The following is a 27555-nucleotide window of genomic DNA, read 5'->3' on the forward strand; positions in this document are numbered from 1 at the left end:
GGCAATCTATTTGATTATTTGCACACTGATCTAAATAACGTTTACGGATGCTTTACAAAGTCTTTATTTACCATTAACACTGTATTATATTCATGAGATGCAACCTTATAATAGCCATCCAAATTATTTGATGGTAAGTTTATGAAAAATGTCTTAATCATCAACAAATGCTTATATAATATATAACATGTTATGATGTGAGCAACAACAAATAGCATAACTAATAATAACACATGGAAAACCCCTCTAACTTTGTCACCAATAGCCTACATATTCTTTTTATAGATAGGAGCTATTTTTAAACTTCAGGAAGAACAACATTCTTCAGAGATGCCGTCACATTTAAATAGGCACCTGACATTCCAGAAATCAAGAAAATCCCCACAGACACTTTTCACCTCTGCATTTGATTATGAAAAATGATTACACCTTCCGGGTTGCATAGTGCGGTGTACTAACTCCATGTTTGTTCACCGCAGCTGAGCAGTGGGAGTGCACAAAGCTGCGCTGCGGGGAGAAGAGGCTAACCCAGAGCAGATGTCATTGCTCCGATGACTGTCCGTCTGCAGGGGACTGCTGCACAAACTACAAACATGTCTGCCACGGTGAGTATGGGAACAGAGGCGAGGAAAGAGGATGAGCGAGTGAGGTGATGGATAAAGATAAGATAAAATAGCTGTTTAACCAGAAGAGACTAAAAAAACAAAGTTAGTGTTACATAAACCCCTAAATGCAACATGTAGGAAACTGGGTATATTTCGATCAGATAACAAATTACATTACATTACATGTCATTTAGCTGACACTTTTATCCAAAGCGACTTACAATTGCTAAATATGTCTGAAGCTGCACGCCTCTGGAGCAACTATGGGTTAAAGGTCCTATGACATGCTGCTCTTTGGATGCTTTTATATAGGCCTTAGTGGTCCCCTAATACTGTATCTGAAGTCTCTTTTATATAGACCTTAGTGGTCCCCTAATACTGTATCTGAAGTCTCTTTTATATAGACCTTAGTGGTCCCCTAATACTGTATCTGAAGTCTCTTTTATATAGACCTTAATGGTCCCCTAATACTGTATCTGAAGTCTCTTTTATATAGACCTTAGTGGTCCCCTAATACTGTATCTGAAGTCTCTTTTATATAGACCTTAGTGGTCCCCTAATACTGTATCTGAAGTCTCTTTTATATAGACCTTAGTGGTCCCCTAATACTGTATCTGAAGTCTCTTTTATATAGACCTTAGTGGTCCCCTAATACTGTATCTGAAGTCTCTTTTATATAGACCTTAGTGGTCCCCTAATACTGTATCTGAAGTCTCTTTTATATAGACCTTAGTGGTCCCCAGTGGTTAAATTGGCTTTTGTAGGGAGGGGGAGCCCTTATTTACGGAGAATGGTCGTCATTCAAAATCGTGCCGTAAAATGACTTAATGTGTTTTTACACCAAATGAGCTCTTTTTCCAGTATTAATGTGTAAGGTAGGGTTGATTAGTTATTCAAACAAAGAGAAATACTTCACAATTCAATTACTTTATTATTATTATTTATATATATTATTGTTAACAGGCAGGCAATGGATTTCACCCTTGGAAAATGTATGAAATTGAACATGTTTGAAAATATTGGTTGGCAAATATGTAAACATCTTTTTAATCAAGAAAATTATGTTGATTTAAGAGAATCAGAAACCACTATTATAGCCTTTTTAACAGTGATTGGCTAGCCCAGCTTGTCAATAGCCAGTGTATGTTCATTTTAGCTTCCAGTTTGTTAGATGGCACCAACATTTGGTCTAATAATAACTGGCCTGGCAAGTCAAAGGCCAAGGTTTTGCTTCCAGATTTGTTTGGTGACTTATGATGTAGGGGTCTGGGGGTCCTCCCCCAGAATTTCTTTAGCATTAAACACTTCATTTTCTGCATTTTGGTGAATTTGTTATTTGTTATTTCTACCTTTATCTTTATGTAAAGGGAAACATTAGGCTACAATCCAAATATAACAACATAATGGAAAATATTGCAGTAAGGCTGTCAGGAATTCTGTATTGCTTTCATCTATTTATTCTCCTTTAGATTGACTTTTCTAATTATATCTGAGTCAGCACAAATGTAGCTTAGGCATCATTTATTCTTCCCTTTTTTGCATCTTTTGTTGGGGAAGTAACCTCCGTAAATGTGCATATGACAATTATTCACCTCAGTGATACATTATTCATTTAATGTATTAATAAACCTCTTGATTGTAATATTTCAGATGATTGAGCAAGATTTCTGCTCATGTCCAAAACTTTGTGCACATTCAAAATCTAACTCAAGGTGGAGGGTGGGGGTGTGGCCTTGACCAACTGCCACTTTGCTCGTTTGAAAGCCATGATGTCTCTCTATTTCTCATGGGTGGGCCAAATTCTCTGGGCGGGCAAAGCAGAGAAAGGGGAGGTAACCTTGCTCCTTATGACCTCATAAGGAGAAGATTCCTGATTGGCCCATCTGAGCTTTCATTTTCTCAAAGGCAGAGCAGGATAACCAGGGCTCAGTTTACACCTATCACCATTTCTAGCCACTGGGGGACCACAGGCAGGCTGGGGGAACTCATATTAATGTTAAAAAAAACTCATTAAGTGAAATTTTCATGCCATGGGACCTTTAAGTGTCTTGCTCAGGGACACATTGGTTAATGTATTGCAATGGGAATTGAACCCAGATGTCCCACACCAAAGGCATGTGTCATATCCACTGCCCCATCACCACTCACACAAGTGGCCTCCCAAACTTTGAGAGACAGAAAAAGACTTGTGTGGGTCTGTTGTCTTGTTTTCGGCCGTTAAGACTTTGGTCATAGTTCCTTTCAGCATCTAGTTTAAGTGCATCTTGCGATTTCAAGCCAGTTTGTACTTTAACAGGATTATGCTGGACGGGGATTATTTCATTGGCACAGTGTATTTACCGCCTGATTTCATTTCTGATGCTTGTAAGATATTGCTGTCTGGCTGCAGAGCTACTTAAACACAACTTTTATCAGCTGCTGCTATGAACGCCTCATTTGATGTTTTGTATTTTGTTCACACCATTATCAGATAAAGATCAAAACAGCTGACTCTTTCAAGAAGGGCATGAAAATATTTCTCATTAAGAAAGCATTAAACTTTGTATTCATTTGCTCCTTCTTTTACTCAGAACAACTTTGGGATTACTTTTAATAATGAAAAGTCCTTCACAAATAACGTGTAATTATGAAAGCGAATTATTATTATTATTATTATTATTATTATTATTATTATTATTGGGTACAATGGTTATATTCTGACATGTAATGTAACTGTTGTTTACGCACCATGTGTCTTTGCCACCCTGCTGTAGGAGAGAAAGAGTGGGTGGAGGACAAGTGTGAGGACCTTTTAACCCCCACATGCCCAGCAGGGTAAGAATGTCATGTGAGAGATTCATAATCAGAAACGCAACAAGATTGTAGATCGGATGAAATTAGGTTGAAGTTATCAATTCAATTCAATTTTATTCATAGTATCAAATCATAACAAGAGTTATCTCGAGACACTTTACAGATAGAGTAGGTCTAGACCGAACTCTATAATTATCATTAGTTTGAAGTTAAAGATGCCCTGCCACACAAAACCGTTTTTACTTGCATTTTTTGAAATATGTTAGGTCCATATGTGTTTGTGTTATGTGGTGAATGTGAAAATGAAGTGCTACCTCCTCTGTCAGCTCTAGCCACTGAAAAGAAATAAGCAGAGAAATCAGGCCAATTACAAAAGCTGGTCTGTCTGACATCATGTTGCCTGAGCTCATTACTATTCATGAGCTCGCCCATTTCGGCTGGGTAAAGGATTCTGACAGCCAGGCTCTCATTGGCTAGCTGTTAGCCAATCGGATTCAAACAGCTTAGCTCGTTGAATATTAATGAGAACTGGCACAAATCGAGCTGTGTCTTCCTGCAGGCTTTCTATACCACTCTAGAATTGCTTGAAACAAGGTAACCAAGGCATTTTTCCCACTAAAAAATGTTACAGAGTCCATGGTAGAACTTCAGACGTTACCACAAAGTCATGAAATACGTGTGGCAGGGCACCTTTAAGAGTTACGAAACGTTATTTATCTTGCACATTGAGCAGTTTTGTTTTGTTTTTTTTGTTGCTTTTGAGTTATCACATTTCCATTAATCACATAATAAAGTTAAGATAACGAGATGCATTTCCTTGTTTGTAACAGCAACTGGGCGCTGTATCTCATCACTGTGTGTGTTTCTTTCTGATTACATCTCCCCCCTCCCCTCCCCCCTCCGTCACAGCTTTAGGCAGCAGCCTCTGCTCCTCATCTCTTTGGATGGACTGCGGGCTGAGTACCTGCAGACGTGGAGCGCTCTCATCCCTGTTCTGGACAAACTCAGTTAGTCTTAACCACATTACGCCCTGTTCCACTTTTAATTTTCATGTCACGTGGTCAAAACCAGACAAAGTATTTTTGGAAAACTAGGACACTCCTACGCACATAGGCCTCTGACACGTCCGTTCACGGTGAGGAACCTAAGGGCTTTTAATCAAGGACGGACAACTGCAGTACATTCATCCTTACAAATTCAACTTGTAAATTATTCAGGCCAGTTCTGAGCATTCCAGATTTGCTTCCTTTCGGTGCAGTCTTTGGTTACTCAGTAGAATTGCGGTACAAGGTGAAAATCAGTCAAATGAAACTTGTCAAACAGGTAATGTCCATCACATCACATCGACTTCATTCTACCACTCATCGACTATTCTAAGTGTTTCTTCACGGTGCTTTCAAAACTGCTTGGCAATCTCATGATTATGGGCTCTCCAGTGACTGGTAAGATTCTTCATTACCAGGACCTGGAGGTTTTTTTGAAAAACACAGGCCTTGACAATGTGTCATGTCTTTCAGACAAAACGAGTATAGCTAAATCCCCACTTTGTCAGGATTCATCTTCTAAATACCGCGCGGAGCTCATGAATCACCCCGCTCTTAAATTGACTTCCCCTATTTAATGTGTACTCAATGTGGGTGCACATGTCTGGGTAAGTAAGGATTACTACGTTTTAGTGCGTGGTTCAGTCATGTCCTCTATAATGAATGTATCCAGATGCTGTTGGTTTTATTAGACGCACTTCCTTCCATTTAAACTGGTTAACGCCATGTGTAGTAGGGCATATTGGGCGATGACGCACATGCCCTTATAATAAAGATGAAGATGTCTTCAGTGGAAGTGGCAGCTAATGTGGTTTGTCTTCCGTTCTTCCCGTCACAGAGGAGTGTGGAACCTCGGCACCGTACATGCAGGCAGCCTTTCCCAGCAAGACATTCCCCAACCACTACACCATTGTTACGGTAAAGACACTCATATATCATAGATACAGTATGTAAACAGATGTAGATGAGCTTGTGCAGTATGCAGTATTTTTTTGGTGGTTTTCATGTTTTCAAGTTATAGGACTGTGGCTTAAAAAACCCCGTATTTACCCTCTGACCCTACATGCATCATTTGTAGCTGAATTGCAAGTTATAACATTACCGTTATTACCCAGCCGCTTTAATTTCCCTTTGTAAGTCTTCCCAGTGTGGCTTAAGGCAGTGGTTCTCAATGTACTAGTTTTGAATTTATTTTTCCCTTCAGATGTAGCATCTCATGTTTGGGGTGAACTGTCTCCAACAACAACACGCTCCTCTAGAGGTTGATTCATGTTAAACCTTACGAGTGTTTTTCATAGATAGACATGAAGCATATGCACAAGTCAAGAAGGTCACACACACAGATGCTGCTGGGTGTCAAACTAAAGCTGTTGTCAGACAGACAGTCTCTGTTTTCCAGGAAAGACATGTTTACTTTTATTGACTAACAGCTTGTTTACAGCTTTTTCTTTTCAGTTTTTTTTTTTTCATTGTCACAAATCAACTTCTACAGATGTATTCCATTGAGAAACCGGTTCATATCCAAATAACGGTCACACCCTCTCCTCTCCTCTCCTCTCAGGGTCTCTATCCAGAGTCCAACGGTTTGATTGACAACACTATGTACGACCCCGTGTTTGACGCCACCTTCAGTCTGTCCGGTCCCGAGAAAGACAACCCGGACTGGTACCTCGGGCAGCCTGTGAGTCTGGTTAGCTTTGAGTCAGAACCCCACCCGCCATCTTTATCCTAATCCTACCTGTCTCGCTCTTGCGCCGCGTGTCAGTTAAAGGTACGTCTCCGACCTAGAGCGTCAAAAAGTGACGCCAAGAGTCCCGACCAAGCGCGTCTAATCTTGACGCCAAAGGGCTAGACGCTAAAGGAGACTCTTTGCGTCAGTAACAAATGGGAATTTGGAGTTGTTATTATGCAATGATTTCAATGGTCCGGGCCCATTTGAGATCAAACTAAAATGACTTTGACTGTATAATGAGACCCTGGCCTGTGTTGAGCTGTCCTGTTTGTCTTTGTAGATTTGGCACACAGCGCAGCAACAGGGACTGAAGTCCGGGACTTTCTTTTGGCCAGGATCAGACGTCAAAATCAACGGAAGCTTTCCCAACATCTACCGACCTTACGACGGGTAAGACCGGCGCGCGTGTGTTTTCAAAAGCATTCTGGGAAGCCAGAATAGGAGGTCCTGCCGGACGATTACCTGGTCTCCAAAGTTACTGGCTGTGCACCATTACCAAAGAACAGGCAGTGCAATGTCCCATACAGTATAATGTGGGAATTTTAGATATAATTATTACAATTTCTTTTTTTTTTTTTGAAGTCTGAGAAATTCTCGTGTGCAATTTATATAATAAAAGATAGATACTGGGTTTCCATGTATCGATGTACCACATTGAGATGGAAAATGTTGCCATTCTATGCTCTATGCTAAAGGCCAACATAGAGATGTAACAGTATACCCTCAGGTAATTTTAGCACACACTTCCCGCAGTACTGTTGTGTTGCAGATAAGCTGCAGCTTACTGTAAAGATGACTGGTCAGGCAGCTGTGTTTCCTCCTGGCTGTCACTGCCATGGGCAGATAGTAGACATTTGGCCCCTGGGCACAGACATGCAAAAGGCCCCACTACCTCTCCTATATAGGAGAAAGACATACACTTTGTGATCTTTTTTCCTTTTTTTTTTTTTGTCATTTTGGCTTTGTAGTCATTTTATGTTTCTTTGTGGTCGGATGTTTAGTAATCCATCCACGGTCTCTGTAGCTCCACAGTGAACTGTTGTTCAATGAAATCTCTTGCTTTTCAAACAGAACATTTTTATGACTGGCTTGTTGTTGGCAAATGCGTGAGAAAAAGGCACGCAAAATGTAATATTTCCTTAGAAAAATATTACCCAATCCACTGTCTTTGTGAGAACTGGCATCTTGCGACACCGATGCTTTCCATGTTAATTCTTCCCCCTGATAACCCTCGCCCTCTAAGCCCTCTTCAGCCGTACAGCCGTTACAGATACTGTCAGCGGGGCGGATGGTTAAGTCTATATTAGAGGAGTTGTTTCAGATACTTCCCTATATTTAATACTGTAGGTATTAAAACATTATAGGTTCAAATATTATAAATATTGTATTATAACTATGAATAGGTTCAAGCTCAGTGTTTACCATTTTAAACATTGGTTTCAACTTTGATCCAAGTGAGATATTGATGCAATATCAATAAAAGAGTGATTCACTGATACAGGCCTGGGGATATTACATGCTATCAAAGCGATTCTAAGTAATACAGTCAAACCTGAATCTCTGGTGGTAAAGTACTACACTATGCTGATTTTGCAACACAGTCAGAGACATGTTTTTTTTATCAGTGTGGGATGAGGGACGTTGGTTTCATTGGAAGTACAAATGTATCAGCCCATGCCCTAAGGTCAGCACATTGGCACTCCTTGCTGTAGTATCACTCGATTAAGGCACGTTTTGACCATCTTTGTTTCCAGTAAACAGCCATTTATATTGCATTCACATTCTGGAAGTTCTGAGCAGTGTATTTACTCCTTCAGTTCATGTATCCACCTGAGAGCAATCACTTGCTGACACACAGGAATGTCTCTTGGTCTTCCTCCAAAAGAGCCCTGTAATCATTTGTTGGGAATGAGAACTCTTAAGGTCTTCTATACTGGTATCAAACCAGAGGAAAGGAGTCCATCATTGCCGGAGAAAGGTCCCAACTTGAATCAGATCAAATATCTGTACATTCATGGCTCCCGAAACAAAACCGAGCATGTTTTGATAACATGATTTTAGGGTGGCTTGACACTATTTGTATCTACAAAAGGGGAGCCAGCAGAGAAAAAAAGAAATTGGGGAAACCACTGCACTAGTGTGTACGTGTTCGAGACAATGATTCCCGCTCATTCATTGGTTGTCCATCTTCCTATGTTTCTGAGCGACCGAACCACCAAAGCAGACAGTGTAAACAGTACGATAAGAGCGAGTGCGTGGGCAGTATGTATGGAAAATGTCGGTGATTCAAAAGATACTTGATACGTTCATACGACAGGCTGCCCCTGGTACATACCGGACACTAAAAAGAGTCATTCAAAAAGATTTGTCTGTTCATTTTTACCCATCGATACTGTTCGGTGTGAACTTAAGCAAACCCCAAAAATGCCGCAAAGTCACTTTTTCCATTTTGTTCGGGCAAAACGATGATGCCACTCTGCTACAGTGCCTTTTAAAGATACGTTCACCACTGCTGCATCTCTCTCCCTCTGTCTTGTTATTTTTAGTAAAGTGCCATTTGAAGAACGAGTATTCACGGTGCTGAAGTGGCTACAGCTGCCAGATGACGAAAGGTTTGTGTATTCAATAAAGTGCTCAGCAATTCAGCAAATGCCATAAAGTTTTGTTTTTCTGGTGGCATTGGTGCTAAAGTTAAATATATATATATATATATATATATATATATATATATATATATATATATATATATATATGTGTGTTTTCCTCCAGACCAGATTTCTACACATTGTATCTGGAAGAACCTGATAAATCTGGACACAGCTACGGACCTGTGAGTGGAGGGGTAAGTTCACCTGATCACTGATCAGATCATGACTCGAAAGCTAAGAAAAGCAATGAATCGGTCAGTTAAACGATAGATAGTTACTGGTTTTATTGTTTTTTAATTGCTTTTAATATGTGTTGGTTTTATTGCTTATGTGATTTTAATGTGCTATACGTGCCAGTTTTACTGTAAAGTGTCTTTGAGTACCATGTAAAGCGCTATATAAATAAAATGTATTATTATTATTATTATTATTATTATTATTATTATTATTATATACATTACTTCTCAGATTTTTTCATTTTTCTCTGTTGTCTTTTGTAGCATCCATGAAGACAAACCCAAGCTCACATTTGTTTTTCATTTCAATTTTTATCCATTCTGTAAATCTTTAATCACATCTTAGTGTCCACCTCACCTGACTTCCACCTTTGTCAATAATGCGATTAAACGGCGCTGAAACAACAAAATCAAAATCATATTAGACACATTAGCCTTTTTTATGATGTCCATTACCGACGGTTATCACAGATACGTCTTGTTATAGCTCAATTAAAAAGGTCTGAAGTCCGTTCATGTACCACAGATAAAAGTTTCCATAAACATGTAATGATAACGCTAATAAAACATTCAGACTCGTGTCAGCAGTCAGACTCTTTATGAGCCTTAATGAATAACCTGTCAGTGATACGGTATAGTAAACTTGGCACCAGTTTTAGCCCTGATTTCTCACTCGCCGACAGTTTTCGGAGATCGCCGACAATAGCCCCAGATCGGAGGCAAATTGGCGCTGGCTCCCGTGAGCGGAGATCGCTATGTGTGAATTTCCAAAGACGCAATTTGAGAGAGGAGCCGATGCGCATGCGCATCCCCAATCATTCTCTCATGCATATTATTTTCGTTTTTTGCTGTAAATTTGCAAAATTGCAAAAAAACTACTTGGATAGCTATCTTCTTGCAGACATCCGTTTTTGGAGGAAGTAACTCCTGTCTCATGCCTGTTATTGCATATTTCGTGTGTTTTGTCGAGAGCAGGCAGACTTGTCAGGGATTCCACGCTTCTGTCGCGTCGCGCTCCACTCTATTCCTATGGGTGACGTCAAGCAACTTCAACGTTCACGCAAAGCATGAATGTTCATGCATTGTTCCAAATGTTCCAAATGTAGCGCGTCAAAAAGCTGGCCGATGCCCAGCTTTATGCAAATGAATCCGTTGAACGCGACGCGACTATCCAATAGTAGTAGAGCACAGAGGAGACGGGGAGAACGTGGGATCCTTTTTCTGCTAGACGTTGCAAAAATGGAGGAAAAACTGATTGTACAAATGAGGGGAGGTGTCGCGACAGATCCAAAAGTGGATCTGTACCGTAAACGTCTTGTAATGTGTGACCCGTCCTGGCGCCGCCACTCGTGCAACGTGCAAACCAGTGTCGTAGCACTCAAGGATCGAGTCACTTTTTGAAAATCTTGGTCTCGTCTCCAGCACGCAGTGCCGGACTCGCTCTAGTCTGGTCTTGGTCTTGATTCGGTCTCAACCCCTCAAAGTCTCGGTCTTTTCTCCGTCTCGATACTCTCTGGTCTTGGTTATGACTTGGTCTCGGTTTTGGTGGTCTCGAGTACAACACTAGTGCAAACTACAACTTCAAATTACCCTAAAAACATACAGTATGTCTTTAAAGTACATGGAGTTTAGAGACCCCTGGTTATCCCTAATGTAGCACAGTTAGAAAACAGGCCTAATCACGTCTAGAATTTGAGGTGGGTCATGTTTTGTCAAGTGGAACTCCATTGAGCCAATCAAACCTAAGGACTAAAGATAATCTCTTTCCACCACCAACTAATTGTGCATATGTGGAAAGGAAGATGACCTCTTCATGTAATCACAACGTGGGTTAATGGCCGATTCACACATGACATCAAATAACATTTACAGTTGTAACTAAACATGACAAACGTTGTTGACTGTACTGTGAGTGTCTCTATTCCTCTGTTTCTTTCAGCTGGTCACTATTACTGTCGTTAATGGATACAATTACCCAAACAGACTATTTCCAGTAACAATGACATCATGTGTTGTCCACGTCTACCCGCTGCTGAGCGGCTAACAATCGTTACCATTTTTGGAGTCATGCACATCCAAATTTTAAAACTGTCAAAGAACACTAAAAAACGTCACAGGAATTAAGGACAACTTTCCAAACAAAAAAACTGTCAAAATATCAACTGGCACACGTATAGTTGGTGTGTCATACTCATTATATATTATTATATATATCTATTAGCAGCATTTCCTCATACCTAAACGACAGAATAGGTTGATTGCCAGTGACTTCCAAAACGGCATATGTGACCGTTGTATACATTTCCGGACAGCGGGGTTCTAGCCCTTTGGTTGCCTTAGGCGAGATTGAGTTTTGCGCCCCCACCACCCCAGTCTCTCATTGCCAGATGTCCACAGTGCTGTGTCAGCGATAGAGTAGCAATGTATGTTCATTTTAGTTTCTAGCTTCCATGTATGTTAGATGGCACCAACATTTGGTCTAATCATAACTGGTAGCTATAGCATAACTATAGCAATCGCCGGCCCTGCCGGACAGTGACCGTAACACGAAGCCGTAAACCGATCTATTTAACATAACAGTCGCAAATTTTAAACCCATAGTTAACGTTGTTGAATGGAACTAGTTTACTTTAGGCAACAAAAGTGCTTAGGGTTAGGAGAAGATCAGGGATTGGCTTAAAATTAGTTAAGTGAAAATGAAGAAGTAACTGCGTCTTGGACTAAGGTCTCTCGTCGTAGCTTCCGAAGAAAGTACAGGTGCTGTAAAAACAACATGGATAGCTATCTTCTTGCAGACATCCGTTTTTTGGAGGAAATAACTCCCGTCTCATGCCTGGTATTGCACATTTTGTGCGTTTTGTCGAGACCAGGCAGACTTCCCTCGGTAAATGTCTTGTAATGTGTGACCCGTCCTGGCGCCGCCACTCGTGTAATGTTGACATTTCTTGAAGATGCGGTCGGTGTTACTTTAAAAAAGTCAGCTTGTGTTCGATAATTAGACCAAGGTATTTCTACTCTTCCAGTCCCTCTATTGTCTGGCCATCTACCTAAAGAGCAGTGGGGGTTGGTGGAGTTGGTGGAGGAGCGCCTGAAATCTATGACCATCTCCTTTGGTTTTAGAGATGTTCAGGGTTAGGTGGTTACCCCTGCACCAGAGAGAGAAGTTGTCCACCACAGACTGCAGTCGCTGCGCTGAGCCGGTGGTGTCCACGATGACTGTGTCATCGGAGTACTTCGGGTATACCACGTCGGGATTCTCACTTCTGCGGTCGTTGGTGTATAGGCTGAGCAAAACTGGGGAGATCACAGAACCTTGAGGACAACCTGTGGAGATGGTTCTGACTGAGCTGCAGTGGCCGTTGAATCTCACCAGCTGCCGTCTGTGTGTGAGGAAGGAGAGGACCCACATAGTCAGGTGTGGGCTGACACCCAGTTTCTGGAGCTTTTGGCCCAAGAGGTGAGGCTGCACCGTATTAAATGCACTTGAGAAGTCAATAAACCACCCAGCCTGGCGAAGTTCCCTGGTCTCTCCAGGTGCATGTGGACGTTGTACAGCAGCGTCATAACTGCGTCAATGCCTCTGTCCTTCCTGTAGGCAAATTGAGAAGTGAGAATGAGCCTTTAAAGCTTGGGTTGCTGTTCTTGGCTACGGGACAGATGATGGAAGACTTCCACAGGGGCAGGGACGGAGTGCTGTGCTAATGAGCGGTTAAAGAGCTCACAGAAAATTGCTGAGAGTTGCCTATATCAGGTTTTCAGTAGGCAACCTGATATGTTGTCAGGGCCCGGTGCTTTGCTGGAGTTAACTCTCTTGAAAGCTTTCTCTACATCCTCCGTCTGATATTACAACCGCTGCTGCGGATAATGACTTAACTGAGAGCTCGTCCATAAGTGCTTTCCTCTCCGTGGAATGGCCGCTCTGTTGAAATCTGCGGTAGAAGTAGTTGAGTTCTTCAGCAAAGTCAGTTTGACAGTATCCATGCTTCCCTGGCATTACCATTCGGGAAGAACTTTTCCACCTTTTCCTTATCCTGACACAGCATAGAGCTTTCCGTGAGAAATGATCTCATTGTTGGCGTGTGGCAGGGAGATCCCCTTTTTTCAAATGCCTTTCTCACATTGCCTTAGTTTCCAATGGAAACAATGTGCCTGAAGGAGCCAGCCTTAACTCAGCCAAGCTGCCCTCAGAGTCCCAAATGAAATGAAATAAAATGTGTTTCAGGGGGGAAAGAGAGATTAAGCAGGATAACTAAGTCTCATTCCTTCCACTATGAGTCTGCTCAACACATAATGCTCATCCTAAATGATGGCTATCACAGAGGCTATATGACTTTTTTTTTATATTGATTTGCTGTATTATTGCCTTTATTTATTGTCTCTTATGTATTGCTTTAATTTTTGTTATTGTAACCTGACCCCGTCCCATGGCATGAAAAGTGGCTAGAAATGGTGATAGGTGTAAACCGAGCCCTGGGTATCCTGCTCTGCCTTTGAGAAAATGAAAGCTCAGATGGACCAATTTGGAATCTTGCACCTTATGAGGTTATAAGGGGAAAGGTTACCTCCCCTTTCTCTGCTTTGCCCATGGCAAGTTGGTCAATGGGAGCTTTTTGTGGAAAGACAGTTGAGCTTTTTAGCCAGCTACTGATTGTGTGCATTTGTTTCATTTGTTTCACACAGCTGATTGAAGCAATCCAAGGGGTGGATAAGATCATTGGTCAACTTATGAACGGCCTCAAGCAGATTGGCCTCCACCGCTGCATCAACATCATCATCGTGGCAGATCATGGTAACACACAATGTTTGGCTTTTTTTTTGAAACAAATGAATCACAATGTAGTCATGGATCAAATACAGGTAGTGGTGTAATGTGTGAGTTAGATAAGGGATGCTGTGATACAATCCACCCGATCAATGCAATGATGTGACCGATCCAGTTTCACTTCCAAGGTTTTTTTTTTTTTATTTATAGGTTCCACTTATTCAGTCACTGCCGGCTGCTGAGGCAGATTTTGGTGCCACACAAATCCCTGGCCTCACGTTACATAAAAATGATGAAATGGCAGAACCTAAAGAACATTTAAATAAGAAGGGTATGACTTCTGACTGCTCTGAAAATAGTAGACTTGAAACGTTCATTACATTGGGAGTCCGCACAGTGACCTATAGTGGTTCCTAAACTTTTTCACGTCAAGGACCCCTAAACTGACATTAATAAGACCACGGACCTATGTAATTTGAAGATTTCATCCCAGGGTCCACCATTTGATTGCTTTAGCTGTTTTATTACAGAAAGTGTATGAAACCAATGACCCATATAATCATGCGTTCTGTCACTTTGTTACTTATGGACGGAATTATAGTAACAATAAATAAATACATGCACTCATTTATGCCCTTTTGCGCTGGGAACCCCCCTGGAACCCCCTCAAGGAGCCCTGAGGATTCCCAGACCCCACTTTGAGAACCATTGCAGTGACCAACTGGTATTTTGAAAAAGTCTTCCTCATTCAGGAAGCTTCGACAGCACAGGCTTGAGGGATTTTCAGCTGAAAAAGCATCATCTCATTTTCAAAATTCTAACTTGTTTAGCAATGTCTTATGAACAAGATGAACCATTAGCGAACCTGGATCCGGTTAAAAAGAAATGTAGTAGTTTCATAAAGTTTACAGGTTGATACTGTATTTAGCAGCTGACTCTCCAACCTTGTTTGTCTGATATCCCACGCACACATGTTTTACTAGTGCACAACCAATAAAACCGATTTCTGGATGGAAATCAACAAAACAACTGCAGTGTAATGGTGTAAAAGCACACGCAAGTTCATGAGATGACCTGTAAAACCACTGGTATATTCTTTTTAGTCAACAGTGTGATGGAGCATCATAGAAGAGAGATGAATAAAACAGCTGGTTTGCTGTTGCAGGTATGGAGGACACAAGCTGCGACAGGAAGGAAGTGCTGCAGGAGCTGGTCGGCGACATCCAGAACTACTGGGTCACAGAGGGACCATTCGGACGCATCAGAGCCAAAACCAAAGACACCGTGCGTGAGTAAACATGCTGAGGCTGCCTATGCAAATGCTGCTGACTGAGCAAGAATCCAGCCGATTGCGATTCGAGTCCCAGTTAGAAGTAAAAGTCAAAAGTAAACTAACCCAAACCTAACCCTAACCCTACGTCATGTTCAGCGTCATGTGCGTAACCTTCAGGAATTGAACGAGCATCTGATTTGAACCCAAACCACATTAGGGTTAGGGTAAACCTAACCCTAAGTCATTTTTGTGCCTACCAAAAAACATAATCAAACTGCAACCACTTCACAATAATAAAGACGTGTTTAAAATCGCGAGCTTTACGTTCCAAACCGCGTTTGTTCTCTGGTTTAGATAGGAGGTCATATTTCTGCCACTGCTAGGGTGCTATTTCATAAAAGGATCTTGAGCGTCGTATTAGAGGGTAGGGAACAAACAACCCATATTGTCACGTGGTTCAGAGGCCTTGTTGCTTTGACCCAAGAACACTGATGGTATAAAAGGGCTTCTGGAGAATCATTTGGTTACTGAGAACAAGCTAAAACATGAAAAACCTTATCGTAACACCTGTTGATAAATGACATGCGCCGGCTCCTGTTTACATTTTTTTTTCATTCATTCAATAGTACATTTTCCCACAAGACCACATATGGTATACCCAGTGCAGACAAATGAAGCCAGTCGTGCATGAAGATCTGACATAACATACAATACTTGCAATCAATCAGGGAATCCTTGCTTTGTCTGGCACAAAATAAGATGTCTTACAGTGATATGGACTGAGCAGTCACAGTGACTGGGCGCTGGATAAATAGGGTAATCATGATGACGCTGACGCCGTCTCTTGGTGCCAAATTGCTATATGCCTCCTCACAGCCTCCCCTGAATTACAGTGCTTTACTTTTCATAGCGATATGTCGTGATAATAGCCGGCACGGTTAAATCCCGAGTAATTATCCATTGCATGGTAATCATGTTGAGCTCTTCTACACATAACAACAACAACAACCTGAGAAGTCTGCATAAGAAATCCGCTTGCAAGTTAAAAAGATGTTCTTTCACACTGGACTTTGTGATCTGTTGTGTGCGACTTTCGGACTTGATATTGACCAAAAAAAAAGCAGCACTTTGCTAATTAATAACACGTGTATAAAAATGTCTTGTTGGATATTCACAATAGCATTAGCATTTCATGGTATCACCACCACCCGATAGCTTTATTTTTTTAAAGAATATCTTTAAAAAACATCTAATAAAAAAGGTGTGTGTTTGTGTGTGTGTGTGTGTGTGTGTGTGTGTGTGTGTCCCCATCCCTACCGCATGAATCATTTTCTTCTGCTGAAATAAAAAGTTCTGTGAGAGATTTCGTCAACAAAAACATTTCTTCAACTGCAGAGTTGATTCTATACCCTGCATGTGTATCAACATGGTTAAGGATAGGTGTTATGTAACATTAAATTGGATCATTATTATTTTTGGCAAAGGTTTTGGCTTTAACAGAAATGTCCTTTTATTATTGCTTTCCAGTGGACTCAGCCGGACTCGTTGCTAACATGACTGTAAGTGTTCCACGTTCTCACATGTGTAACTTTAAACTGTATAGGGTGAAATGGGAGAGCCAAGACAAATGAGATCATTTCTTATGAAATTTTTTATGAAAACCACACACACTTACATGGAAGTAAAAGCTACATTGAAAAGGACTTTATTGGTTGTTGGTTTTTCTTGAAATGCTGTCAAATTTCTTTGCCAAACATAAGAAATGAAGTTTTATAAAAACAAAAGTGTTTATTTAAAATAAAGATATTTGTCTGTGTTTCTGGGGATTTCAGTGTAAGAAGCCAGATCAAAAGATCAAGCCGTACCTGAAGGCCAACCTGCCAAAGCGCCTCCACTTTGCCAACAGCCGCCGCATCGAAGATGTCAACGTCCTGGTGGACCCTAAATGGCTGTTTGAGAGGTAACCGTGTCCGCCCTCCATCGGTTGTTTAGTTGGTTCTTATTTGCAGTTGTAGTCTGGAGTTTAAAAAAAAAAAAAATTGAGTGCGGGCACCAATAGTTCCAAACAAAATACACCGTCATGGAAAGTACCAACGACGCACAAAAAAAAGAAAAGGCCAGGTTAAAACTCACAATAACTGAAAGTAATAACAGGCATTGCTTTGACATGACAGAAAAAAGGACTGTAGACTGTGAGAAGAATACACCTTAATTTTCATAATGGTGATACATGGAAAACACGGGTACGGGCATCAAAGCTCTAGTAGGCACTTTATTTTTGGCGTACTTGGGCATTAATTCCATGATAATCTTTCCGAATATTGTAATTCACTTTGGTCATTCACAGGTCATTTCAGAGAGAGAGAGAGGGTGTTCCTTCACCTTCCTTCCTCCAGCTCGGCACACTCGGCATTTCAGTATTTATCAGAGACCGATATGTTTATTTTTTTTAATGTGAAAACTAAAAAGTTCTTGCGTGTGTCCCACACAGATATCCCGGTTCTGTCACATTCTGCTCTGGCGGGGCTCACGGCTATGACAACGACGCTGAGAGCATGCACGTGAGCACCGAGGATTCCCATATTATTCCAATAGTCAGCAGTCAGCAGTAATGTCTCTCAAATAACATTAGCCTCCCTCTAAAATATTAAGAAAACATGTCTCTATCATTGCAATCAAAGGTGCTCTAAGCGATGTCACGTATTGTCAGATACAGCAAACATCTCCTCACTGTCCGCTAGCTGCCTGTCCCCTGAACACACTGTAAAAAAACGCTGTCTCTGTAGACATCCCAGGCTCCACAAACGCCAACAAAAACACACTGCGCCGACCTGCACCCACCAAACGTAACAAACCAGCCAGCCAATAACCGACAGAAAGGATTTGGGGGTGGGGGTTGGGGGCGGTTGGGGGCGGTTAGTGCGCGGAAGCACAGAAGGGAGGGAGAGGGGACGGGCTAAGGAGGAGGGAGGGGCGAGCTAGCCAACAGGAAGTGGCGTCACCCAACATTGCTTAGAGCACCTTTTAATGGCAATAAACTTCCCGTATGTAGTTATATTGCAGTTATTCCTTAAGTTGTAATAGTTTTTTTAACTATCTTGACCCTTTTGTGCCTAAACATGGCCACCGTTGCCATTGTAGCACTGAAATCAATGTGTCTTCCTCCCTCTTTTCTTGCAGGCCATGTTTGTCAGTTATGGACCCAAGTTTCACTACAAAACGGAAATCGAACCCTTTTCCAACATCGAGCTCTACAATCTCATGTGTGGTGAGTGGACGGGCGTTTCTTGGCGAGTTCCCACTTGCAGTAAGCGTCTCGCTAAACTGCAGGCTCAGAGTCATTTGTCGGGGGTTTTTTTTGCGATTCGTCCAATCGGCGCCGTCGTCTATGGTATAAATGGCGCTACGCTAAACGCTAAAGAGGGTAACTTACGGACCCGTACCCGCGTTCCCATACAATACCACGGGAGTGTGTCTATGTTCCCCGGGTCCTATGTTCCCCGGGTCCTATGTTCCCCAGGTCCTATGTTCCTTGGGTCCTATGTTCCCCGGGTCCTATGTTCCCTGGGTCCTATGTTCCCCGGGTCCTATGTTCCTTGGGTCCTTTGTTCCCCGGGTCCTATGTTCCCCGGGTCCTATGTTCCTTGGGTCCTATGTTCCCTGGATCCTTTGTTCCCTGGGTCCTATGTTACCTGGGTCCTATGTATTCCCCGGGTCCTATGTTCCTTGGGTCCTTTGTTCCCTGGGTCCTATGTTCCCTGGGTCATATATTACCCTCTTTGTATGAGACTGGGGAACAAAGGACCCTTTTTCAAAAATAGGGTCCTATGGTACTGTTACTTTTTCCAGCATTATTGCCAAATTCCATGGCAAATAGGCCTAGACGAGGAAAGATTAGGTCAGGGGTGGAAAACCTGCAGGTCTCGAGTTGCATGCGGCTCTTTGGCTGCTCTGTTAATTATGTCACTTTATCTAACCCTATGTCACTTTATCTAACCTTATGTCACTCTATCTAACCCTTGGGAAAAACAGGGAATTATGTTCTATTATGTTAGAACATAGGGATGACCCCCCAATACCACCCTAGCTAGCTACAGTAAAGCACGCTAAATGCAAACAGCGATTGATTACTTTTACTGTTGTCATGCAAGATTTCAGTCTGAAAAAAAGTGAGCTTTGGGAAATGTTTTAACTACACACATCTGCAGTAAACAAACACACACGGGTGTGGACCGCTAAACTAAACTACTCATCGCTCCGTGCAGACGTGATGCAGATCTCTCCCACTAACAACAACGGGAGCCACGGCAGTATGAACCACGTCCTGAGGCGGCCCCACCACACGCCAGCGGCCCCCGCAGAGCAGAGTGTTCCAGTTCAGTGTCCGATGACCAGCCTCGACCCTGCAGACGGCCTGGGATGCTCCTGTCCTGCCCTGGTGGGTACCTTCCATGACATCCTCACTTACTAAACGAGAGAATGAGTTGATTGCCAATGACTCCCCCCCGACGACGATACGTTGTGGTGGAAGTTTTAATCATGTGAGCGTTCTATTTAATTTAACAGTTGCAAGTCTTCAACACGTTGTTAACGTTGTGAAATTGAACTAGATAAGTGTAGGCAACACAAATACTCAGGGAAAAAAAATCAGGGATTGGCCCAAAATGAGTCACTTAAAACTACAAAAATGAGACACACACTAGAGTGCGGATCGGGCCGCATTTTTCTGTCCGAGCCCGGCCCGATTCCAACAGAGCAGTAACCAAACCCGACCTGAGTCCGACAGGCATTAAGATATTAATGTCCGAGCCTGACACAGTTAAAATCTCGTTTTTTTTCCTCATACTAATGACACATGTACGTCTGTTTTGTGTGGAAAGCCCGCTTTTATTAAGCGACTGGAGGAAGGCATTCGGAAATGTCAACAGATGAGCGCATCAGCACACACGGGGAAACAAGCGCACGTTAACACACACATAACAAGCTGTTTTAAATTTCAAACGTTCAATGCCTTATCGCGCTGATGTGACCGAGCCCGACCCGAACCCGAACATCATTTCTAAATATCTGTCCGAACCCGGCCCGGCCCGTCGGGTCCCGTCGGGCTCGGGTCGGGTATCCATCCTCTAACAGGTGGTGGTGGTGATGGTGCAGTGGATATGACACGTGCCTTTGGTGTGGGAGATCCACGTTCAATTCCCACTGCGATACATCAACCAATGGGTCCCTGAGCAAGACACTTAACCCCTAGTTGCTCCAGAGGTGTGCGACCTCTGACATATATAGCAATTGTAAGTCGCTTTGGATAAAAGCGTCAGCTAAATGACACATCATGTAATGTAATGTAACACACAGACATAACTGCATCACAGAAATCATTCATTCATTCATTTTAAAAAGGCGGCTGTTGGCTTTTAGGGTCAGGGGTTTTCACTCAAAGTGAAAGTAATCACAGAATGATGAATACCTTAACCAGCAATTACAATCCTGTTAACATCAGTGATGAGTGAGTCTGACCTCATCGTGAACACAGACATAACCTCAACCTCCTCCTACCTTAAACAGAATTTGAAGAATAACAGACCTGGTTTCACATTCACACAACTGACCCGAGAGCAGCATTTTCATGGTAAAAAAAAAAAAGTCAGTGGCACCGACTAGTTTTTCTTTTGAATATCTCGAAGCATCATTTACCACATTTGTTAACCTTTTCTTAAAGCTACTGTCAACTGTGGGTTTTAAAGGGGGGACTCCAGTGATTTAGTATGCACCTTATGAGTCTTTTTATCATGCAAAATAAAAAAGGTTAGGACATCCTGACTTTTAGTCCGCAGTACGTATGGGTCAAGCTACAAAAATGCTGTATCTGCTTCTTTAATCAAGTCCTCCCTACCTAATTATTTCCACATCTCTCACACAGCTCTTCGAGTGAAGCCAAGATATCCCCGCATGACGTTACCAGGGTAATTTTCTGAGTCAGAGGAGATACAACTGGTTTCACTAGATGTTGTTGCTACTGTAGTTTTTTTTTTGTCCATATTCCATATTCCAGAAACAAAAACCAGCCAACTAAAAGCCAACTAGTTAATGCAAGCCAAAGTCTTGTGATTGTGAAATCAGCCTCTGGAATCTGCGGCATATTTGGAATCGTGCCTTTTTCAGCACTAAGACCGAGAATACATTACAGAGGTCCGGTTTCCTGTTTCATCTGCTCAAAAATAACAACTCCTTAATAAGAGCATCCCACATTACAGACTTCTTCTTGACACCCAGTGCGTCACAGAACACAATTGTGGCTCTAACTGTCCAACACAGTCTCACTCCCTACTCGTCAAATGTATGACGCATGGTCAAGAACCCTGGCGTCAAGTTTCAACAAAAGAGGTGTACCCTTGACGTTGTTTTTCGACGAGGGGGTCCATCAGATAGACATTCATGTTATTCCCTCACCGTCAAATACCGACGAAAGAAAAAAGAGGTTGAGAACACTGCTCTGACCCATGTCATGACCCTTTTCTCAGCTAAGGTAGAAGTGTGCCAAAAATGCCAAAACACACGTTGTATATGTACACATACCCAAACAAAGCTATATACATCTTACTCTGTGAATAAAAACCTCGGCAACAATCTGCTTATCCTTTTAATTTCCTGAAAATGCTTCCTAAAACTAGTCCCTTCTTAATTTTGAAAAGGTAGTCTCAGTAAAGGCTATGGCTACAAGCTGTAACCACGGTGATTGATGTGAGGATCATCTTCTGAATATAATAATTAATATGTTAGGCCTACCATAAATTGATAATTCAAAAAAAGTCATTTATTTAAAACAACTAATAATGCAGTGTGATTTTAAATCAAACTAAGTTCCACACATAAATATACTCATGTTTTTCCCCTTTAGTCTTTGCTATTAATATTCATCAACTGCAAAATTTGAAAATTGCGTTTTTAAATAACTATGAAAATAAAATAAGAAATGCTTCTCTTTGTACATAGTTTATTGTTTTTCACAACAGTACAAGTCAAAACAAATGCAAATTAGTCAAACAAGCCATTAGGCTGTATTTCAAAACACTCAACTGTTTTTTGATATAGTATATATAAGGCAAATCAAAGTGCTAAATATAAAACACAATCTTTTCATTATTAGTATTTTATTGTGTAAATTCTCACGTACAACGTGAAACATTCTTTCACAGATGAGGTGTGGAATTACTATGTCACTTCTGCGGATTTGTTTCAACTTTATTGGGGACAATAAAGTATCTTCATATCTGCTGAGCGGGACGTACTACGTCACTTCCGCGGATTCGTTTAAACGTGGGCGGCCGGCCGAGCACACATTACATGAGACAAATCCATGAAACTGTATTTTATTATTATTGCTTTCTTTATTGGTTAACTCCTCAAATGCAACGTTAGAAAAAAACATCAATATTACGAATATTATATATTTGTATCATCTTATCCGCTGAGCGGGACGTACTACGTCACTTCCGGAGTTTCCCGCGGATTTGTTTAAACGTTATTATGGTTCATAACTTACTGGAACAAAACTGAGCAACGTGTTGTTGCTGGTGACACAACCACTGACTGTATATATGTATATTGAAGCGATCGTGGCGTTAAAGACCAGCTGATCGCTGCCCGATTCTTTGAAATGAATGGCCGCATTGCATTGGGGGACATCGGCTTTGAATGCGTCCAGCTCGGGTCATATCGTAATGTTCTGTATTACAGCATGTACTGTAATTTTTCACCGGTAATACAACCAAAGTAATATTATTAAAATAAAAAATGCATACCATGATAACAGCTAAATAAATGTTGATAGATGTAGCGTTATAGTTTAAAAAATATAAATAAACAAAAAAGCAACCCAGCTTCCCTGAGCAAAATAGACCGAAATAATAACATTAAAATAAATACATATAAACTATGATAATATCTCATGAATAATGAGATATATATATATATATATATATATATATATATATATATATATATATATATATATATATATATATATATATATATAGATATATAATGAATAATAATTAAAACAGTGGTTATTGGGCTAAAAATACCAATAATAACTGTCACAGATTTCGTTTTTTCTTTCGTCGGTATTTGACGGTGAGGGAATAACATGAGACGGACCCCCTGTCGAAAAATAACGTCAAGGGTACACCTCTTTCGTTGAAACTTGACGCCAGGGTTCTTGACCATGCGTCATACATTTGACGAGTAGGGAGTGAGACTGTGTTGGACTGTCGGTCTACAAATGACTAAATGCCACGTTGCTGACATATTACAAACTGAAGCTGCTACTTTTGACCTCTTAGATCTTAGATCATCTGAAAATGGATTAAAAGGCAGATATTCTGCTCTTTAGTAGCTGTTTTTTCATGCACTCGAAGTGACATTTTCCCCAACCCCATCGCCATAAAAGTACGTCCATTAAGTAGAGATTCTGCAAAACCCCAGATTAGGGAAATAATTTGGCTGCTGGGATCATCTCCCCCTAGAGCAGGGGTGTTCAAAAAATTTTCGGCCAAGGACCCCGTAACTGAGACGGACCGACATTTTTAGGATTAAATTGGGCCAGTAAGCCTATCATCAATGTGTGTTTGTTTTTTTCACAAAAAGGCAGATTTCTATTTGCTAATAATATGGTGCCCCCCCCTGCTGTAACTCTTAGGATCCCCTGGAGGGGGTTGAACCCCGCTATTGAAGATCTCTGTGTGGATCCAATCAATTTAACCTGGAAAATGTAGCGAACAACAACCGATGGAAATAAAGTGAGACCGACACCACATCTGGCGAACAATTCAGAAATCTCAATGAATCCATTACTCAGATGTGGAAACAAATGCTGACGATAAAGACAGAGGCAGGACGAAGAACACCTCTGACAGATGGAAGATAGACTTCCACTTATTTTCGTTAACAAAATATCTTTTGCTTTCGCTCTCTCTCTCTAGACTGGAAACGCTATCAACGCGCGTCTGAATCTGACAGCAGAAGAAGGTGAGGAAGTTCGCAGGCCCTTTGTGCTTTCAAGAAACGTCTTCTGTCCCTAAAATGCCTCCAGGATCTGTCATTTGTCATTTTTATTTTCTAGATTTTTGGATTCCATATCAGCTCCTCAAAATCTTTGCCACTAATCTTTTCAATTATTACCCGCGATATCCCAACTGAATGCACTTTGAGGAAACCGCTTGCACTGATCATTCTCATGTGTGTTTTCTTTCATACATTTCTCCACAATATTTGAAATGAATTTTTTGCAATTTGCATTGTCCCCCTCCCCCCTGCTGATTTCCAGCTTTATCAAAATGCCACTGATTGGACAAAGTAAAAGGGAAGTGCACTTTTTGGTTGCTTTCAGAGTCCACGGCAGAGAAGAAGCACCTGCTGTTTGGTCGCCCCCAGATGCTGCAGCGTGACCAGACCTACTGCGTCCTCCACCAGGAGGGATTCATCCTCGCCTACGGCCACAAAGCACTGATGCCTCTGTGGAGCTCCTTCACCATGGACAAGCCAGTAAGGTTTTTTTTTTATTTTTTTTATTAAATCTAAACCACCCGAGGTAGACTGACCCCGAGCTCCGAATGTTGTGAAACGAAAGTTTCTGCTCCCGTAGAAGCCAGAAGTCCGTATGCAATCAACCATGTTGTAAAAAAAACGTGTTTAAATCACGATCCCACGGAGAAATTCTACACTACCCACAATCCATAAGGCCATTGACACGAGGGCTCAGGAACAGGTGAAACACATCAGGGCGGGGCAGACAATCACAAAAGCGGGAAAACACAAGGCAGGAAGTAAAACAAGACATGACACGGGAGAAAAACAGACTACCAAAATAAAACAGGAAACTGAAACATACACAACCATGACGACATTTTATACAAGCATTTTATGAAACGTTATTGGAGACAATAATAAAAAAATTTAAAATAACTTTGGGAACCAGAGCTGTTGAAAAAGTCGGCGATCACTATGGCATAGAAGAAATACTTTGATTTTAGTAATTCAATTAAATTTAAAGTTTTAAATTGGAATCCTATGAAACTACACATGGTGATATACATGTCCATTGTTAAAGGAATAACATGATGTCAGGGCTTTGTGCAAAGGATGACCCGTGCACAATCTCAAGTTAACCCAAATCCTAGTGGACTGCTCATCAGATTTCTTGTAACTCATGATGATTGGATGGTTCTGTATGGGTCACATTTGGATAGAACAGGTGTCTCTGTCCTTAAGATTTAGTAGTAATGAGTGTTCATGCATCAACAGTTTGGTAGTTCCTGTTTGAATCATGGGATTTGGGAATCACAGTAGAGTATGTCGTGAGTCAACAGCTACGGCATTTTTCCCACGAGGATATTGTCGGCCAATGACACACATCTTTCAAATAGAGGAAAGAGAATAACCAGAGGAATAGAAATGCAGTAGAAATCTGTTATATGTCGTCAGGTTTGCTGTGGATTTAATTAAACATACATTTATTTTTTTTCAAATTCACAAATTACACAAATTCACATTATACGATATTGGGGTGCCTGTGGCTCAGGTGCAGGGTTCAAATTTTACCAGCCACTCAAAAGTTTACCATAGGGGTTTTTTGGGCTGTTAAGTGAACAGCCACTTGCATATTTTACCAGCATTTCAATCAGGAGAGACTTCGTTGCAGATATGCAAAGATTTATTGTACATTGTCATAATATAAAATGTAGTCTTTGGGGATTAGACTCCATCATTAAAAATATTTTAAAGGGGTAGAGAAGCCAGATACAGTATATTTCAGATTTCCAGAAACGCGTAACAAACATAAACAGATTTCCCTAACATTAGTTATCTGTAGTTATTTATGAGTCCTCACTAAAATAATATGATTATGCAATTTAAAGATAAACGTGTTTGTTTTATTGTCACAACAGAACAGAGGAACATCAAAATATATTAAAGTTCTGATGAATAAAATGTATAAAAATACAAACTTAAGATATGAAACTTAAAGGTGCAATATGTAATATTGTGTGTAATACTGGCAGCTAGCGGTTAAAATAGTTACTGCACTACCAATTCAAAATACTGGAGAGTCGTTTCCCCCGCCCCCTCCTGCCCAGACTCGAAGTTCACGGGGTTTGCCAGGCTGAGACCGCAGCATTCACAACAATGTTGCTAGACGCTTTTCTCACATAGCCAGACATTACTCCACAGCACAGCAGAGTAGCTAACGGTAGATGCTAGTCTCACATAGCCAGACATTACTCCACAGCACAGCGGAGTAGCTAACGTTAGATGCTAGTCTCACATAGCCAGACATTACTCCACAGCACAGCGGAGTAGCTAACGGTAGATGCTAGTCTCACATAGCCAGACATTACTCCACAGCACAGCAGAGTAGCTAACGGTAGATGCTGGCTATATTGACAGTCATAAAAGCCCGTGCTCACGCAGAGCTCTGTAACCAACTGACAGACACACTTTTTCGGCTTAAAATGACAGTATGAACCGCTAAAAACACAACAACCTCACTGTCCTCTCCACAAGCCAGTCAGGCACACTTCCTCGGCTTAGAATTACAATACGAAACGCTAAAAATACCACTACCTTGCCGACGGAACACACTTCATTGGCTTAGAATTACAGCAACAATCGCTAAACACACTGCAAACTCACAGTCCTCTCTTTCCGATTTACAGCCCTCCCTCTCGTGGCTTAAAATAACTCACCGTTGTCGGCTCCAGCCGCTGAAGAGGCTACACGCTGTAAACAGCCATGGGCTGCTTCCTCCGGTAACGTTAGCAGGGTTAGCATGGCGGCGTTAGCCAGGACCAGTCGGGATCACTTTACTGGCTATGTCTCAATTGTTTTTGCAAGTAACCAACTCGGGTACTCTAGCTATATAATTCAATGTGAGTACACAAATGTTGAAATGACAAAAAAATGCCCATCCCTAGTAGCTGTGATAAATTAGCCTGAAGCTAATGCTTACCTGTTCAGGAGGAAATAAGCCAACTCTGCGTCCTTTTGGGATCTAAGCTGTCTCCATCTTTCAAATACATCTCCAATATTTACCAGGGTGTTGTTACGTCTCTGGTCACGCAACTAGATTAAACTACTAAATTAGAAACATGCTGTTTTCTTTTTTTCTTGTCATGTAGAATCTATCTCCGTTGATCCTGTTCGTTTGTTTGCTGCTTTCATGGCTGTACTACCGTTACAGCTGTAGCGCGCTGGGTTTACGTTTTTACAGGTATATCTGGCAACCCGGCCTGCCTGTCAAACTGGGCCGTTGATAACAACACACAGATCAAAACATAAACATAAATTCCGTCACGGAATGTAAATTTCAAAAAGAAAAAATACTGACATTAGCATTGTTGTCAGAAAAGATAGTATTTCAGTTTAACATGTTTCCTAAATATCTGATAAGGCATTGGTGTCATTT

General features: G+C 41.3%; 1 protein-coding gene across 1 annotated transcript in view; it reads left to right on the forward strand.

Annotated features, from left to right (window-relative positions):
- The window catches only part of LOC114568534 (venom phosphodiesterase 1), a 50983-nt gene that overhangs the window by 13713 nt on the left and 9715 nt on the right, over window positions 1–27555 (forward strand). Inside the window, exons 3-19 of the mRNA XM_028598150.1 lie at window positions 480–605; window positions 3359–3419; window positions 4308–4405; window positions 5280–5359; window positions 6003–6122; window positions 6454–6563; window positions 8720–8785; window positions 8943–9015; window positions 13738–13846; window positions 14985–15107; window positions 16620–16651; window positions 16925–17052; window positions 17584–17653; window positions 18273–18360; window positions 19358–19530; window positions 24074–24119; window positions 24481–24635. Coding sequence (XP_028453951.1) covers window positions 480–605; window positions 3359–3419; window positions 4308–4405; window positions 5280–5359; window positions 6003–6122; window positions 6454–6563; window positions 8720–8785; window positions 8943–9015; window positions 13738–13846; window positions 14985–15107; window positions 16620–16651; window positions 16925–17052; window positions 17584–17653; window positions 18273–18360; window positions 19358–19530; window positions 24074–24119; window positions 24481–24635 — 1658 coding nt within the window. The remainder of the gene's footprint in view (window positions 1–479; window positions 606–3358; window positions 3420–4307; window positions 4406–5279; window positions 5360–6002; window positions 6123–6453; window positions 6564–8719; window positions 8786–8942; window positions 9016–13737; window positions 13847–14984; window positions 15108–16619; window positions 16652–16924; window positions 17053–17583; window positions 17654–18272; window positions 18361–19357; window positions 19531–24073; window positions 24120–24480; window positions 24636–27555) is intronic.

The sequence above is a fragment of the Perca flavescens genome, chromosome 14 (assembly GCF_004354835.1).
Source record: "Perca flavescens isolate YP-PL-M2 chromosome 14, PFLA_1.0, whole genome shotgun sequence".
NCBI classification, from domain to species: Eukaryota; Metazoa; Chordata; class Actinopteri; order Perciformes; family Percidae; genus Perca; species Perca flavescens.